The following is a 14,020-nucleotide window of genomic DNA, read 5'->3' on the forward strand; positions in this document are numbered from 1 at the left end:
GGGTCCAAACATAGACCCCAACCTGCTCCTTGATATCAGGGGCCATCTTGCCAAATTTGGTAATGATATCTTAACAGGTATCTGAATACATAGAAGGACAAACAGACAATATCCCTATAGATTCTGAGATGATGCATTTATGCATCATCCCTATAGATTCTGAGATGATGGTTTTAGGTTTGGGTTTTCGTTTTGCTTTTTCCTCACCTGTCCACGTTCGTGTCGCAGACGTCACCCACCAGGTCGCTGTCCGCATCTGTCTGAAAGAGAGCATGTCCTCAGGTGAGTAAGCAAACGAGCATCCCTGGAGTCACACGCAAACGCCCCTCTCATCTTCACCGCACATTTAAAGCATGATGATGTCATTTGAATCGCCATGGCTTCCCTTAAACTGCAGGCATGTCCAAAGTCCGTTTAGGGTTCCCAATCCGGTCTGCCGGTCGGTTTAATCCAGCCCCTGTGGCAGTTTATTTCCTGGGTTAAAATCCTAAAAAAAAAACCCTCAACAACTTCAATCCTAAAAAAAGGTTAACAACTTTGGTTGGCCGTTTGGTTGGCCCTCACGGCCCTCTTTGAAAATAGTTTGGACACCACTGCCTAAGGATCCCGGGAACTGTAGGATGTTACAAGGCTCATACCTGAGTAGGGTTACTGATCTCAGGACAACTGTCACAGGCGTCTCCCACGCCGTCTTCGTCGCGATCCGTCTGCAGCGGGTTGGGCACTTTGGGGCAATTGTCAAGCCCATTGGGAATTCCTACGGAAAGGGAGAGGGGGAAAGGGGCTGTTTCATAGGAGCACAGGAAAGTGCCTTAAACCGAGTCCATCTAGCTTAGCATTGTCTACACTGACAGGCAGCAGCTCTCCAGGATACAATTAATTAAGTTGAATTGCTTCCCAATAGCTTTTTAAAATTATTATTTAAAAAACCAAACATCCTTAGAGCATGTGTCGTCATGCTTCTGTACCGGTTGTTAAATTTGTTTTCTCCTATCAGACATATTAAATGTGTTATAAAAACCATAACCTGAGAAACCTGTGCCTGGGCTTGGCCTTTCCTCCTCCCTCCCATTCCCTTTTCCTCACGTGCTGTGCGTTTTCTTAGATTGCAATCTTAATATTGATCTTTGGAAACCACTCTAGGAGATCCTTTTTTGGCTAAAGGGTGGTGTACAAAGACCTGAAGGAAATAAATAAGTGTTATTTCCCCTTTTGGGGAGGGCTTCCATATTTCTTAAACCCCAGAAAACAGGACAGGACAGAACTATGACTATATGTATGAAAAAATGGGCATGGAATGGAAAGAAGACCCATCCGTCTGTCCTTAGCTTTGCTGGGTGCTGGCTCCACCTGTATGACGAAGCCAGCCATACGAACTCTACCACAATTTTACCCTTCCACTCACCGTCACCGTCGATGTCATTGTCGCATGCGTCCCCCTCCCCGTTGCCGTCTGTGTCCTTCTGGTCATTGTTGGGTACGTTGGGGCAGTTATCACAAGCATCCCCAAAGGAATCCGTGTCTGAATTCTGCTGGTCTTTATTGGGGAAGAGACGGCAGTTGTCCTATGACCAGGGCACAAGAGAGAGAGAAAGGTGAATTCAGACATGGGGAACATCGCCTGAGCTTTCCTGATTGCAATGCTGGTTCTTCTGCCCCGTTTCCTGATGTTCCTTTTGTGGAAGGTTGCAGTCAAACATAACTATGCGTTGCTGTTAGTTAGTGCATGAAGGGGGTAAACAACCACAGAGTTGCATTGCTAGATAGACTCAGCTAGGTCACACCCCCTCTCCTCTGGAGACGGAGACTTTCTACCCCCCCCCCTCTCATCATGCAGTCCACCAAGACAGACATGTGTGAGCTCGCTCCCAAGTTTGCAGCATGTGTTTGGAACTATATTCTGCATTTTCTACCCAAGAGCATTTTGCCTGCGTTATCCTTGCTGCTGCATGGAACAAAGCATGACTGAGACCTTGAATCTGTAAGTAAAGCGTTCTAAACATACTTTGCAGTGTCTGGTCTGATCCTTTGCAAAGGGGCTAGAAATAGGGGAGTGTTGTATATGGGATAAGAAGGTCTAAGAGCCTATATCCTTAATGCTTCTAGGGATGGGACGCCTCAGGCCAAGGGCCCAATTGCCCTCTCTGTCTGACGCATGGTACTCTGATCCAGCCACACTCCCTTTTCCCTGGCCACACCCTTCACCAGCCTTCCTCTGCACAATAAATACCGTATTTTTCGCCCTATAGGACGCACCGTCCCATAAGGCGCACCTAGGTTTTTTTGGGGGGGAAATAAAGGGGGGGGAGAATTATTTTCCCCCCAGGCGCGGGGATGGTGTGGGGGAAGCTCAAGCTTCCCCCGACCCCAGCCCCCAAACAGGCAGCTCTCTAAAAGCAGTGGGAGCGCTCCCGCTGCTTGCTGAGAGGTGTGTGAAGCCTGGACGCGCTGAGCTAAGCGCACGCAGGCTTCAGCATGCAGGCAACTCTCCTCAAGCAGCAGGAGCGCTCCCGCTGCTTGCAGAGAGGTCCGCGAAGCCTGGACGCGCTGAGCTCCCGCTGCTTGGGGAGAGGTGTGCAAAGCCTGGAGAGCATGAGGGGTCGGTGCGCACCGACCCCTCTCGCTCTCCAGGCTTCAACGAAAGCTTGCATTCGCCCCATAGGACGCACACACATTTCCCCTTCATTTTTGGAGGGGAAAAAGTGCGTCCTATAGGGCAAAAAATACGGTAATAATAATAATAATAATTTATACCCTGCCCATCTAGCTGGGTTTCCCCAGCCCCTCTGGGAGGCTTCCAACAAAATATTAAAATACAATAGTCTATTAAACATTAAAAGCTGCCCATCCCCTGTGGTTCTACCTAGTTGGAACAAGTACTTGGACTGGGATAATACCTTGTGCTTGCCTAGATGGAAAGATGGAGTGTGTCTCTGGCTGCACCCAGCTTGGTAAGCGGCCCCTGGGAGGTTGCCCACGAGTGTAATGTGGCCCTTGGCCAGAAAAGGTCCCCTACCCTCGCTCTTGTCTGATACATCCAGCCTGAGTAGGAAGTTGCGCTTGGGCCTACCTCCACGTTCTTGATCCCATCGCCATCTGCGTCGTCGTCACACTGGTCCCCGATGCCATCGTTGTCAGCATCCTCTTGACCCGAGTTCGGCGTGAGCCGGCAGTTGTCCTGCGTGAAACGGGGCAAGGTGGAGGGTGGGGCAAGTCAGAAGAAATCCCTAACCGGCTGCGACTGTTCAGGGTTTCCGACATACGTTTTCCCCAGTCCTCGGTGGAGATGCCGGGGACCAAACCTGCCACATCCTGCACACATAGCACAAACTCTACCCCCTGAGCTATAGCTTTTCCCTTAAAACATAATTCTATGATTTCAGTCCTCGTGTTTCTGAACAAAGGGATGATTTAAATGGGGTTTTAATTCTCCAACAGCAGCTGCATGACGACAGGCTTACATTTTTATGTATATAGGAAGATATGTCAGGAGAGTAATACTTTGATTAAATATATATATAAGACACACATATATATGGTGGTGCTGTGGGTTAAACCACAGAGCCTAGGACTTGCCGATCAGAAGGTCGGCAGTTCGAATCCCTGTGACGGGGTGAGCTCCCGTTGCTCGGTCCCTGCTCCTGCCAACCTAGCAGTTCGAAAGCACGTCAAAGTGCAAGTAGATAAAGAGGTACTGCTCCAGCAGGAAGGTAAACGGTGTTTCCGTGCGCTGCTCTGGTTCGCCAGAAGCGGCTTAGTCATGCTGGCCACATGACCCGGAAGCTGTACGCCGGCTCCCTTGGCCAATAAAGCGAGATGAGTGCCGCAACCCCAGAGTCGGCCATGACTGGACCTAATGGTCAGGGGTCCCTTTACCTTTAAGACACATATAACAGCACTCACCCCTCCTGTGGTTTCCAGGAACTGGTATTCAGAAGCATTACTCTCTCAGACTGTGGAGGCAGAGTATAGCCAACGTGGCTAGTAGCCATCGATAGGCCCTTTGGTTCCTCCTGCCGCCACATCTTACCTTGGAGCAGTGCTTGTTGTTATCAATGCAGGGCAAAGGCTCGTCTGGGTAGCCATCGATGTCGGTGTCGCGTCCGCACACATTGCCGTTCCCGGCCCAACCCACGCTGCACTGGGAAGCCAAAGAGGAAACAATATTTTTGCAACAACTGGTACTACAGGTATCAGCCCCCATGTCCCCGACTGCCTGCAAGTTGGGGGCATGGGGACATTTGCCCCCCGCCTCATATGAATAATAATAATCTGTCGATTTCAGCCTTCATTGAAAAGAAGAGCTAGCTTCTAGAAATCGTAGAACCTGAGGTACAAGGCAAAAAGGCAGTGTGGTGCAGTGGTTAGAGTGCAGGACTGGGACCTGAGAAATCCCTACCAGGTCATGAAGCTCATTGGGTGACCTCATTGGGTGACCCGGAAGCTACAACTAATCCAGAATGCGGCAGCTAGACTGGTGACTGGGGGCGGCCGCCGAGACCACATAACACCGGTCCTGAAAGACCTACATTGGCTCCCAGTACGTTTCCGAGCACAATTCAAAGTGTTGGTGCTGACCTTGAAAGCCCTAAAGGGCCTTGGCCCAGTATACCTGAAGGAGCGTCTCCACCCCCATCATCCAGCCCGGACACTGAGGTCCAGCTCCGAGGGCCTTCTGGCGGTTCCCTTACTGTGAGAAGCCAAGTTACAAGGAACCAGGCAGAGGGCCTTCTTGGTAGTGGCACCTGCCCTGTGGAACGCCCTCCCACCAGATGTCAAAGAGAACAACAACTACCAGACTTTTAGAAGACATCTGAAGGCAGCCCTGTTCAGGGAAGCTTTTAATGTTTGATGCATTACTGTATTCTAATATTTTGTTGGAAGCCGCCCAGAGTGGCTGGGGAAGCCCAGCCAGATGGGCGGGGTATAAATAAATTATTATTATTATTATTATTATTATTATTATTATTATTATTATTATTATTCCTCACTCCCAGCCTAACCTGCCTCACAGGGTTGTTGTGACGCTAAAATAAGAAACAGAAGTATACCCGCCCCCTTGACCCCCTTGGAGAAAAGGTGGGCTATAACTGCAGTAAATAAGTAGATAAATAAAATGTACGGATTCTTCTAATTTGGAGGTGGGGTAGAAACAATTCGCCTGCTCCCCCTTTTCTGTTTTTTACTTTGTCGCACACCTCGTCCCCTGACCCCCCCGGGGGGGAACCCTGTAGATGCCCATGGAATGAAATCTGTATGAACACAGGATCAGTTCCGACACAAAAAAAGACACTGCAGAGCTGGGGGAAAGGAGGCAGACTGATTTGTGTTGTGCGAGAGAAGTCTCTCGGCCGCTTTGCAATGGTGGCAAGATGGAAGGCCAACAGTAGGTGGCGCCAGAGCCAATGGAAAGCAGGGGCAACTTGCAAGTCCACACCATACATTTGAAGCACAAGGATGACCCTTTGAACTACCATGGCATCCCGCAGAGAATTCTGGGAGGTGAAGTTTGTTAAGGTTGCTGAGAGTTGTATTCCTATTCCCTTCACTGGGCTACAATTCCCAGAGTGGTTTAACACACAATCCTTCTTCTCAGGGAATGCTGGTATTTGTAGTTCTGTGAGGGGAATAGGGACTTCCTAACAACTCTTGAAAGTCCCATGGACTGCAAGAAGATCAAACCTCTCCATTCTGAAGGAAATCAGCCCTGAGTGCTCACTGGAAGGACAGATCCTGAAGATGAGGCTCCAAGACTTTGGCCACCTCATGAGAAGAGAAGACTCCCTGGAAAAGACCCTGATGCTGGGAAAGATGGAGGGCACAAGGAGAAGGGGACGACAGAGGACGAGATGGTGGGACAGTGTTCTCGAAGCTACCAGCATGAGTTTGACCAAACTGCGGGAGGCAGTGGAAGACAGAAGTGCCTGGCGTGCTCTGGTCCAGGGGGTGACGAAGAGTCGGACACGACTAAACGACTAAACAACAACAAACAACTCACAGCTCACGTAACAAAGTACATTTCCCAGAATTCTTTGGGGGAAGCCATGCCTGTTTAAACTAGCATCATAGCACTTTAAATGTACGTAGAGTTGCCATACACCCAGAATACTGCATTAGGAAGCAGTGTCCAGGGGAAATCACAAGAAATGTGGTTTTGGAGATAGCTCAAAAACATCATTTTCAAATTTGGCAAAAAAAGCTCAACAATATGGCACCCCTAAATGCATTCGCCCCAATTTTGCCTCACCGCGCAGGAAACGTCCCCGTTGCGTTCGAAGAGGCAGTATCCATTGATGTCGCAGGGGTTGTGGCTGGGGCTCTGGCAGGTCTTCTGCGGGGTGCAGCTCCCGTTCTGGTTCCCCACAAAACCCGACTTGCAAGGCCCACATTTGTAGGATCCCTACCAAGGGAAACAAAACGAAAAGGAAATGTGGTTTTTGTGTGTGTTGGTTTTTTTGCAGAAACGTGGAACACTGTTGGTCCATCTAACTCAGTAGTGTCAACACTGACTGGCAGCAGCTGTCCAGGATTCCAAGCAAGAGGGGGCAGATATCCCCAGCCCTACCTGGATATGTTGGGGATTGAACCTGGGACCTTTTCTGCATGCAAGGAGGGTGCTCTCCCACTGAGCCACAGTCCTGCACCCAAAAAGAAACCAAGATTCCAGTCCTCGTGGTTTTAAAGGACTACAGTGGTACCTCAGGTTACATACGCTTCAGGTTACAGACTCCACTAACCCAGAAATAGTACCTCGGGTTAAGAACTTTGCTTCAGGATGAGAACAGAAATCGTGCTCCAGCGGCGCAGCAGCAGCGGGAGGCCCCATTAGCTAAAGTGGTGCTTCAGGTTAAGTACAGTTTCAGGTTAAGAACGGACCTCCAGAACGAATTAAGTTCTTAACCCGAGGTACCACTGTAGTTCAAATAGGAACAAAGGAATCTTCAGAGCCAGTCCCACAAACCCACTTAAGCAGCCTTAGGCAAGCCGCTCTTTCTCAGCCTCCAATATGAGGGATCATCAATAGTTTACCTTACAGCAGGGGTGAGGAACTCTGAGCCCAGGGGCCAAATGTGGCCTCTCCCCCCTCCAGCAACCCTCCTTTTGCATAATGAATGTGGCACGCACACACTATTTAAATAACAATGCCCATCAACTTTGGGGGCGAAGGGACCTCGGCCCCTAGGAGTTGGCTCCGATGCTCTCAGGGCTCTCCCTCGGCCTCACCCCTCACAAGCCCTGCTCAGCTGGAAGTTCAACAGGGAAGGGGACTGTTTGACTTCAGCTGGAAGGGAACTGCGCAAAATTGGACCCACACTCCTGAATGCACAGGTTCTGATGGATACAAGATGTGCATGCCCCCAAGTGTCACAGAAAAACTGGAACATCCCATTTTTTTACTGTGAGAGAACGGTTGCCATTTTGGTTGCCTTGATCTCATGTGATTTTGTGGCATGATTCTCGCCCCCAGCAAAAAAAAATATGCTTTTTTCGTGGCCGCAACCTTCGTGCGGCACCCAAAAACATGCATTCTGGGGCGCCGCACTCCAAAAGTGCTTTTTTTAGGAGGGGAAGCCACAGTGTGAAATTGTATGAGAATGCAAGAACCAAAATGGCTGCCGTGCTCTTGTGATTAAAAAAACGAGAAAGTGGCAACCGGGAAGACGGTGTCCAGGATTTTGGCCTCAAAGTGTTGGAGCGTGTGGACGTTTATATGAGGCATGGGAGACCCCTAGCATGGTGGACCCCTAGCAGTGGCTCCCCCAAACAGCTCCCTGGTTGGGCAGGGAAATAAAGGATCAGGTGATCCTTGAAGTATCCTGGATCCAAATTGTTCAGGGCCTTGCAAATCAATACAAGAACCTGAACCAGTCCCGGTAGAGTAAGGACAGCCTGGGCAAGTAACCGTAGCCTCTTCAGTCCCTGGGGCCTGTTTTCACATGGTGGACCCCACTTCTTCACCCTAGACAGACTCACCACTGTATTGGTACAGATGGCGTTGGGGTCACATCCGCCATTGTTCCCATCATTGCATTCGTCAATGTCTGTGCAAGTCTGGAGGGACGAGAGAGTTCGTTTTGATATATAAATGCAATACATAAAGAAATAAAGGCCCCTCTCGAGTTGTTATTTATTGGAACCTTTGCTTATTCATCTATTCGTTATTGATTTATTGCACAAAATTTATATATCGCTCAATCGCCCACAAGCATCCACTTGCAACGGTTTTAGTCCAATTTTAAACCCGTCTGTTGTTTTTGCCTTTTTAACTGTTTTAAATTGCCTTATGTGGAAATCGTCTTTAGACGGTGCCTTAAGGTAAAGGTAAAGGGACCCCTGACCATTAGGTCCAGTCGTGACCGACTCTGGGGTTGCGGCGCTCATCTCGCTTTACTGGCCGAGGGAGCCGGCGTACAGCTTCCGGGTCATGTGGCCAGCATGACTAAGCCGCTTCTGGCGAACCAGAGCAGCACACGGAAACACTGTTTACCTTCCTGCCAGAGCGGTACCTATTTATCTACTTGCACTTTGACGTGCTTTCGAACTGCTAGGTGGGCAGGAGCAGGGACCGAGCAACAGGAGCTCACCCCGTCACGGGGATTCGAACCGCTGACCTTCTGATCAGCAAGTCCTAGGCTCTGTGGTTTAACCCACAGCACCACCCGTGTCCCTGAGACGGTGCCTTAGAAGGTGATCAATAAATCGACTGTCGTAATAGCTAACAGCACATGTAAGAAAACACCTCAGAGTGGTTTACAAAAAGAATAAAACACTAAATGATTGTTGAAACACAGCTAAAAACACACTTGAAAGGTAATTAAAATGAACAATAAGATAAAAACGTGACAACATTATACGTGTCTGGATAAAAGGTAAAGGTAAAGGGACCCCTGACCATTAGGTCCAGTCGTGGCTGACTCTGGGGGTTGTGGCGCTCATCTCGCTTTACTGGCCAAGGGAGCCGGCATACAGCTTCTGGGTCATGTGGCCAGCATGACTAAGCCGCTTCTGGCGAACCAGAGCGGCGCATGGAAACGCCGTTTACCTTCCTGCCAGAGTGGTACCCAGTGGCGTAGCGTGGGGGGTGCAGGGGGGGCCGGCCGCACCGGGCGCAACATCTGGGGGGGCGCGCTCGCCGCCTCCGGAGTCTCCGAAGAGCCTCGGGCGCAGGCTGTAGCACCAGGGCCGCGGCCAAGAAGCCGAAGCTGAAGAGCCCGCTGAGCGCTGTGCCCAGGCAGAGCGCGCCGGGAGGCACCACCGCCAGGGCCCGGCGGCAGCCGCAGCACCTCGCCACCATTCCGCCGCCAGACTTGCTCGCACAGGCACGGCCGCCCGCCGGCGACGCTGCTGCCTCTGGCGGCGGACACGTGGAGAGAAAGAGCGGCAGCCGAGCAGGAGACTCTCCCTTTCTCACTGCAACGCTCCAGGGAGGGGGCGAGAGAGAGAGTCAGGCGGAGACGCGCGCGCGCCCCCCAAGCCGCATCTTCGCGGGGGTTGCGGGGCGAAGCTGCCGGGTATTTGCGCCCCAAATTGGGGTGACCGCAAAAAGCCACCCTGCCAGCAGCAAGCTTCAAGGTCCAAGGCTCCCTTCGAGGAAGCTGCGATCCTCTTTCCAATTAAGTCCCCCCCACCCACCCCAGCTCAGTTCAGTGGGAGGTGGATTTCCCGGGTCTCTTGTTCCTTCGAGGGCGCCTCTCATCATCCTGCCATTCTGAGAGCAGGGAGGGCGCCTCTCAGGAGACTTTCCCCCGCATTTGCTTTCCCGCTCAGGAAAGCGCGCGCGGCCCCGGCTGGATCTGCAACTCTTTTGGTGAGCGAGGTTTAAACCAGAGGCAGGCGCTCCTTCTTGGACGGATGCCTGGAAGAAAAAGACCCCGCGGTCTCTTCCTTTCCTTCCCCTGCAGAGACCAGCCACGTCCCTCAGCTGAGGCCGCCTTGCTTCTCAAAAGAGCCGGTCTACTACAGTTCGTGGCTGCATGGGAGAGTGCTGCTTTCCTTGCAAAAGGCCCCCAGGTTGAGTCGCCGGCACCTCCAGCTATGAGAGGATGGGAGCTGTGGCGTAGCGTGGGGGGTGCAGGGGGGGTCGGCCGCACCTGGCGCAACATCTGGGGGTTAGGGTTAGGGGGCGCAAATCCATGGGTTAGGGGGCGCAAATTACTTGCCTTGCCCCGGGTGCTGACAACCCACGCTACGCCACTGGTGGTACCTATTTATCTACTTGCACTTTGACGTGCTTTCAAACTGCTAGGTTGGCAGGAGCAGGGACCGAGCAACGGGAGCTCACCCCATTGCAGGGATTCGAACCGCCGACCTTCTGATCGGCAAGTCCCTAAGCCAAAACTTTTTTAGAAGAAAAGAGTGTGGCAAACACCCCTCTTTGGTGTCAATAGGCAGGGAGTTCCCAAGTGTAGTTGCTGCTACTGGAAAAGATTAGTTTCTTACAAATGGGGAACGAGGATTTTGCAGCACCAGTAATGGTGCCAGTTCCACCATGTGCCTGGGGCAAAGGAATATAACCCCTTGGGCAATCTTGGTTTTATATAAAAAACACACACACACACCCCCAAAAAAATCCCTCACCTGTTTGCTGGCTTTGGCGTAGTCTGCCCCTACTCCAGATATGAGGTTCCCCTTGTAGCCGGGCGGGCAGGGTTCACAGCGGAAACCGGGTGCCGTGTTGAGACATTTGGATCCAGGGAAGCAGGGGTTGGCATGGGCACACTGTGGACGACAGGAGACCTTGATTGTGAGTCCTTCCTCTTCAAATTGGCACCAACCCTCAACACCATGCTACCCACTTACCTCATTTTTTTTAAATAATCACTTTGGTTATTAGGTTTTGCGAAATTCTCAGGCCCTTCCAACACCCACAACTTGCTTTTGACGGGTTATACTGATGCATAATAATCACACAAAACTGGCAATTATTCCAAGATAATGTCATCATTTGCTGTGACTCTGTGTTGGTAGCGTTAATGCTGGTCTATGACCGTAATAAAGATTTGCATTGCTGTGTCGGTAGCAAGATTCTGTTAGGTGTGTTTACTAGAAGTTCCTCTGTTTTGTTTTCTTGAAATCAAATAAAAATTAAGGTAGATGAAGGTGATGGATTTTTTTGGAGCTGGCTGACCTGATCGGAAGAATCTGCGATCGGAAGGAAGAGGCGCATCAAGAAGAATGGAAGAAATTTAAGGACTATTTGGCTAGATACTCAAACATAAATTAAGTAGAACTACTTGTAAGTACCAAATTGGCCTAGGAGTGAAATAGATTGATTGTTTAACATTATGGATTGAGAGCATTGTGAAAAGAAAGAAAGATGTTAATGGAACAAGTTAATTTTATTTGAAAGTGGATATTGGAAAACCGCTAAAATGAGTATTATGGAAACACAGTTAGGAGGGATCTGAGGAAGTCACCTAACAATGTTATTTAAAGTGGGATTCTAACAGTTAAGATATATGTTTGTTTGTTTGTTTGTTTGTTTGTTTGTTGTATGTTTTCTTTTTGTGTTTATTATAAATTTGGAAAACCATTTAAAAAAATTGGGGGGGGGGGGGAATTATTCAACACACACAAAAAGAGAAGAGTTAACAGCAGGCAAAAATCGTTCAGAGTTCTTGCCCAAGGAAAGAAACCGAACAAAGGAAACACTTGACCTTAGAAAAGGCAGGCGACCATTAACCAAGATCATCTGTAAATCAGCCTAAGAGTTTGTGGTGGAATAAAACTCTTTGCCAAAGAATGACAAATCTGATTTGGCATCGAGCTGGAAACTGCGAGGTCACCGAGATCTGAATACGACCGTGTCGACTGCAGCACAGAGGATGATGAATCTGGCTGGCAGCTAAACCTCAGCCTCAGGACGGCCAAATTCCTAGCTGAATGACGCTAAAACTACCGTGCTTACCTCGTTGATGTCGGTGCAGTGGGTGCCGTTGCCTTCAAAGCCTGGCGGACAAGGTCCGCAACGGTAGCCCGGGTACTCGTAGGTCTCCATGCAGTCGACGCCGCTGAAGCAAGGATTTGGGTTGCAGCGGGAGCGGTGTTCGTGAAACCCTGCCGAGGGAAGGAGGGGAAATGATGGTAGGGAGGGGTCAAGTCACTGAATACTGGAGCAAAGGAATAGTAAGGGGAAGGATGCTGACAACCAGAGCCTGCACTAAGGGTTGGGAATTTGCTCTGGGCCCATAGTCCAGTCCTATTGCAGACCCACCAAGTGCCCCTATTTTCCAGGGACAGTCCCGGATTTACAGAAGCCGTCCCAGTTTCTGATTTGATCCCAGAATGTCCTACTTTTCCCTAGGACGTCCCTATTTTCATCAGAGAATTGTTGGAGGGTATGGTGTTATTCAACCCCCGAGCCAAGGAAATAAACAACCTTTAGAAAATATCTGAAGGCAGCCCTGTATAGGGAATTTTTTTTATGTTTGATGTTTCATTATATTTTTATATATGTTGAAAGCTGCCCACAGTGGCTGGGGTAACCCAGTCAGATGGGCATGGTGGTAATAATAATAATAATAATAATAATAATAATAATAATAATAAGGCAAGTGACCCACCCACCCCAGAAGGCTGTGCTAGGATGACGCAGGGGGACACATGCCTCTAACCATTTTGTGAATCTTTGTACTTTTGTCCATTTAAAAAGGTAAAGGTACCCCTGCCCGTACGGGCCAGTCTTGCCAGACTCTAGGGTTGTGCGCCCATCTCACTTAAGAGGCCGGGGGCCAGCGCTGTCCGGAGACACTTCCAGGTCACGTGGCCAGCGTGACAAGCTGCATCTGGCGAGCCAGCGCAGCACACGGAAACGCCGTTTACCTTCCCGCCAGTAAGCGGTCCCTATTTATCTACTTGCACCCGGGGGTGCTTTCGAACTGCTAGGTTGGCAGGCGCTGGGACCGAGCAGTGGGAGCGCACCCCGCCGCGGGGATTCGAACCACTGACCTTTCGATCGGCAAGCCCTAGGCGCTGAGGCTTTTACCCACAGCGCCACCCGCGTCCCATTTGTCCATTTACTGTATTCATTTTCCCCGATTTGAACTATAAAATGGTGATTTTCTTGAGTCAAAATGAGAGTACCTCTAAACATTTTTGTTAGGGAAAAGAGCACTGATTATAGCACATATGTTTAAAACATTAGAAAACTTCACAGATATACACAAATGGCGGACAACTCTGTGTGCAAGACAGGACTTTAGGGCTTTCCTGAGCTGAGAGGCTTTTAGCACAAACTTCACTGTGTTAAATATAACCAGTTTGTCCATGCCAGACAGCAGGTAATAGATTTTATCGATGTTGCTAAATGTGGCAATAGACTCAAGGGGTCTCTTTAAGTATTTAGTGCTCGGAATTTCACATAACTTACAGCCCAAGATATAATCATGAATGGTGCTTGCCTCACAGTCCAGGAAAGGACCCAATTTCACGCCATTCAGTCTTTCCCACCCAGTCCCCTCCCTCGGCACTCACCGCACACCTGACATTCCATGATGGTGTTTCGGATCAAAGACATCTCCTTCACCTGGGAAGAACAGAGACACATCACTGTGTGTGCAATGGAGTGTGCCGCAGATGGGGCGCTGGAGCAATGGACAAGGAAATGGGGCAGCAGAGTAGTTTGCAACAACTGTGCAGCAAACCAAACAATAAAGGGGAAAAAATATTTAAAGTTAAAAATAAGAAATCGGGTAGCTGTGAAGTTGTGGGTGAACATATCAGACGACACAGCGATTCTTCAGACAGCTCTTGTTTATTCACAGGCCAGAACAGAACAGAACTGAAGGGTTCACCCAACCTGCTTATATAGAGCTCAACTACAACGCAACAGTAACAACTTTCTGTAACTATCCAATCACTGAACGTCACTTTCAATTCCTTATTTGCATATGCGGACCTGAGTGAAAACTATCTACAGCATCCCCCTGCTGGCCCAGGGTGAGAACTTCAGTACATAACAGTAGCTATTTTGAAAAGATGTATTCTTTGACTCTGACCGAATATAAAAAGTTTTCAGTGT

At 49.6% G+C, this 14,020-nt stretch overlaps 1 protein-coding gene across 3 annotated transcripts in view; it reads right to left on the reverse strand.

Moving 5' to 3' along the window:
* Positions 1-14,020, reverse strand: part of THBS3 (thrombospondin 3) — a 56,053-nt gene that overhangs the window by 10,777 nt on the left and 31,256 nt on the right. For all 3 annotated transcript variants that reach the window (XM_077920661.1, XM_077920662.1, XM_077920660.1), the window contains exons 7-16: positions 13,474-13,525; positions 11,909-12,057; positions 10,579-10,719; positions 7,975-8,052; positions 6,248-6,400; positions 4,031-4,141; positions 3,071-3,178; positions 1,406-1,565; positions 639-757; positions 208-260 (exon numbers count right to left, since the gene is read on the reverse strand). In XM_077920661.1, coding sequence (XP_077776787.1) covers positions 208-260; positions 639-757; positions 1,406-1,565; positions 3,071-3,178; positions 4,031-4,141; positions 6,248-6,400; positions 7,975-8,052; positions 10,579-10,719; positions 11,909-12,057; positions 13,474-13,525 — 1,124 coding nt within the window. The remainder of the gene's footprint in view (positions 1-207; positions 261-638; positions 758-1,405; positions 1,566-3,070; positions 3,179-4,030; positions 4,142-6,247; positions 6,401-7,974; positions 8,053-10,578; positions 10,720-11,908; positions 12,058-13,473; positions 13,526-14,020) is intronic.

Source organism: Podarcis muralis, chromosome 16 (assembly GCF_964188315.1).
Source record: "Podarcis muralis chromosome 16, rPodMur119.hap1.1, whole genome shotgun sequence".
Taxonomy (NCBI): Eukaryota; Metazoa; Chordata; class Lepidosauria; order Squamata; family Lacertidae; genus Podarcis; species Podarcis muralis.